The following is a 915-nucleotide window of genomic DNA, read 5'->3' on the forward strand; positions in this document are numbered from 1 at the left end:
TATTCAACTGTTGGAAATTGGATGTACATTTTGTACAAAACCGCCTTACAAGCGGAAATAGCGGTGAGCAAAAGCGGGCATATCTTTTTTGATAATGTCAAAGTTGGAGTGGAAAAGTGCACAAATGAAGTATGATCAGGATTGTTATTATTATTATTAAAAATTGAAATGAATATTTGTTTTTCTAATTTTAGAGTGTTATTACAAGGTTGATGGCAAAAATGAACAAAATTGGAAGTCGTGATATCAAAGGAGGAGTTCAGGCAGCGTTGAAGCCACGCTCGTTTCGTTCTTGTGTTGGTCGGTCGTTCATTTCGGAAGCGAAACGACCAGCTACGAGCATCAGCAAATGTAGCATCGCTAACGTTACTTCACGTCCTGCGAAAGCAATCCGTCCACTTGCAGACAGTTGCAACGTAGAAGATGTAAATCGAGGTTCGTGTTTGAAACAATATTATAATTTATGCAATTTGTTTCAGGTAAATTTTGATTACGAAGAAGACGCCAATGAAGGTCTGCTGCGAAAAATTTATCGTGCTTTTTTCCAATAATCTGAACTGCGTAGAGAGAAATTATCGAGTTTTTACGTGATTAATGTCATTACACATTGGTACAGTGACTGTGTGAAATTTTAACTTTTATTACTGTGATAATCAAGCTGAAGATGATCAAAATGTTATTGACAGTTTTCAATATGCTGCCCACGATTCAACGACAATCGCACCTATCTTGGTGAAGAAAATGATTAAATTAAACATTTTGTATTGTAACATTTGTAAAGTAAAGCTCACTTTTTATTTGTTAAATGTTGCGTTGCAAAATGGTATTACAAACCGAATATATATATACATGATTAGATTAGACATATTTCTGTATCTGTAAACATTTGCTAAAGTAAAGACTCACTTTTATTTG

At 34.4% G+C, this 915-nt stretch overlaps 1 protein-coding gene across 1 annotated transcript; it reads left to right on the forward strand.

The window, feature by feature from the left end:
- Nucleotides 1-221: 221 nt before the first annotated feature.
- Tsp_14398 (conserved hypothetical protein) lies at nucleotides 222-490 on the forward strand. Its single transcript, XM_003370126.1, has 2 exons — nucleotides 222-435; nucleotides 480-490. The coding sequence occupies exons 1-2, from the start codon at nucleotides 222-224 to the stop codon at nucleotides 488-490; spliced, it is 225 nt and encodes a 74-aa protein (XP_003370174.1).
- Nucleotides 491-915: the final 425 nt, after the last annotated feature.

The sequence above is a fragment of the Trichinella spiralis genome, assembly GCF_000181795.1.
Source record: "Trichinella spiralis strain ISS 195 chromosome Unknown Scfld1114, whole genome shotgun sequence".
Taxonomy (NCBI): domain Eukaryota; kingdom Metazoa; phylum Nematoda; class Enoplea; order Trichinellida; family Trichinellidae; genus Trichinella; species Trichinella spiralis.

Bases quoted from the DNA above. Each gene is read 5' to 3' on its own strand.
- Tsp_14398 (XM_003370126.1), top strand. From the start codon at position 222: ATGAACAAAATTGGAAGTCGTGATATCAAAGGAGGAGTTCAGGCAGCG.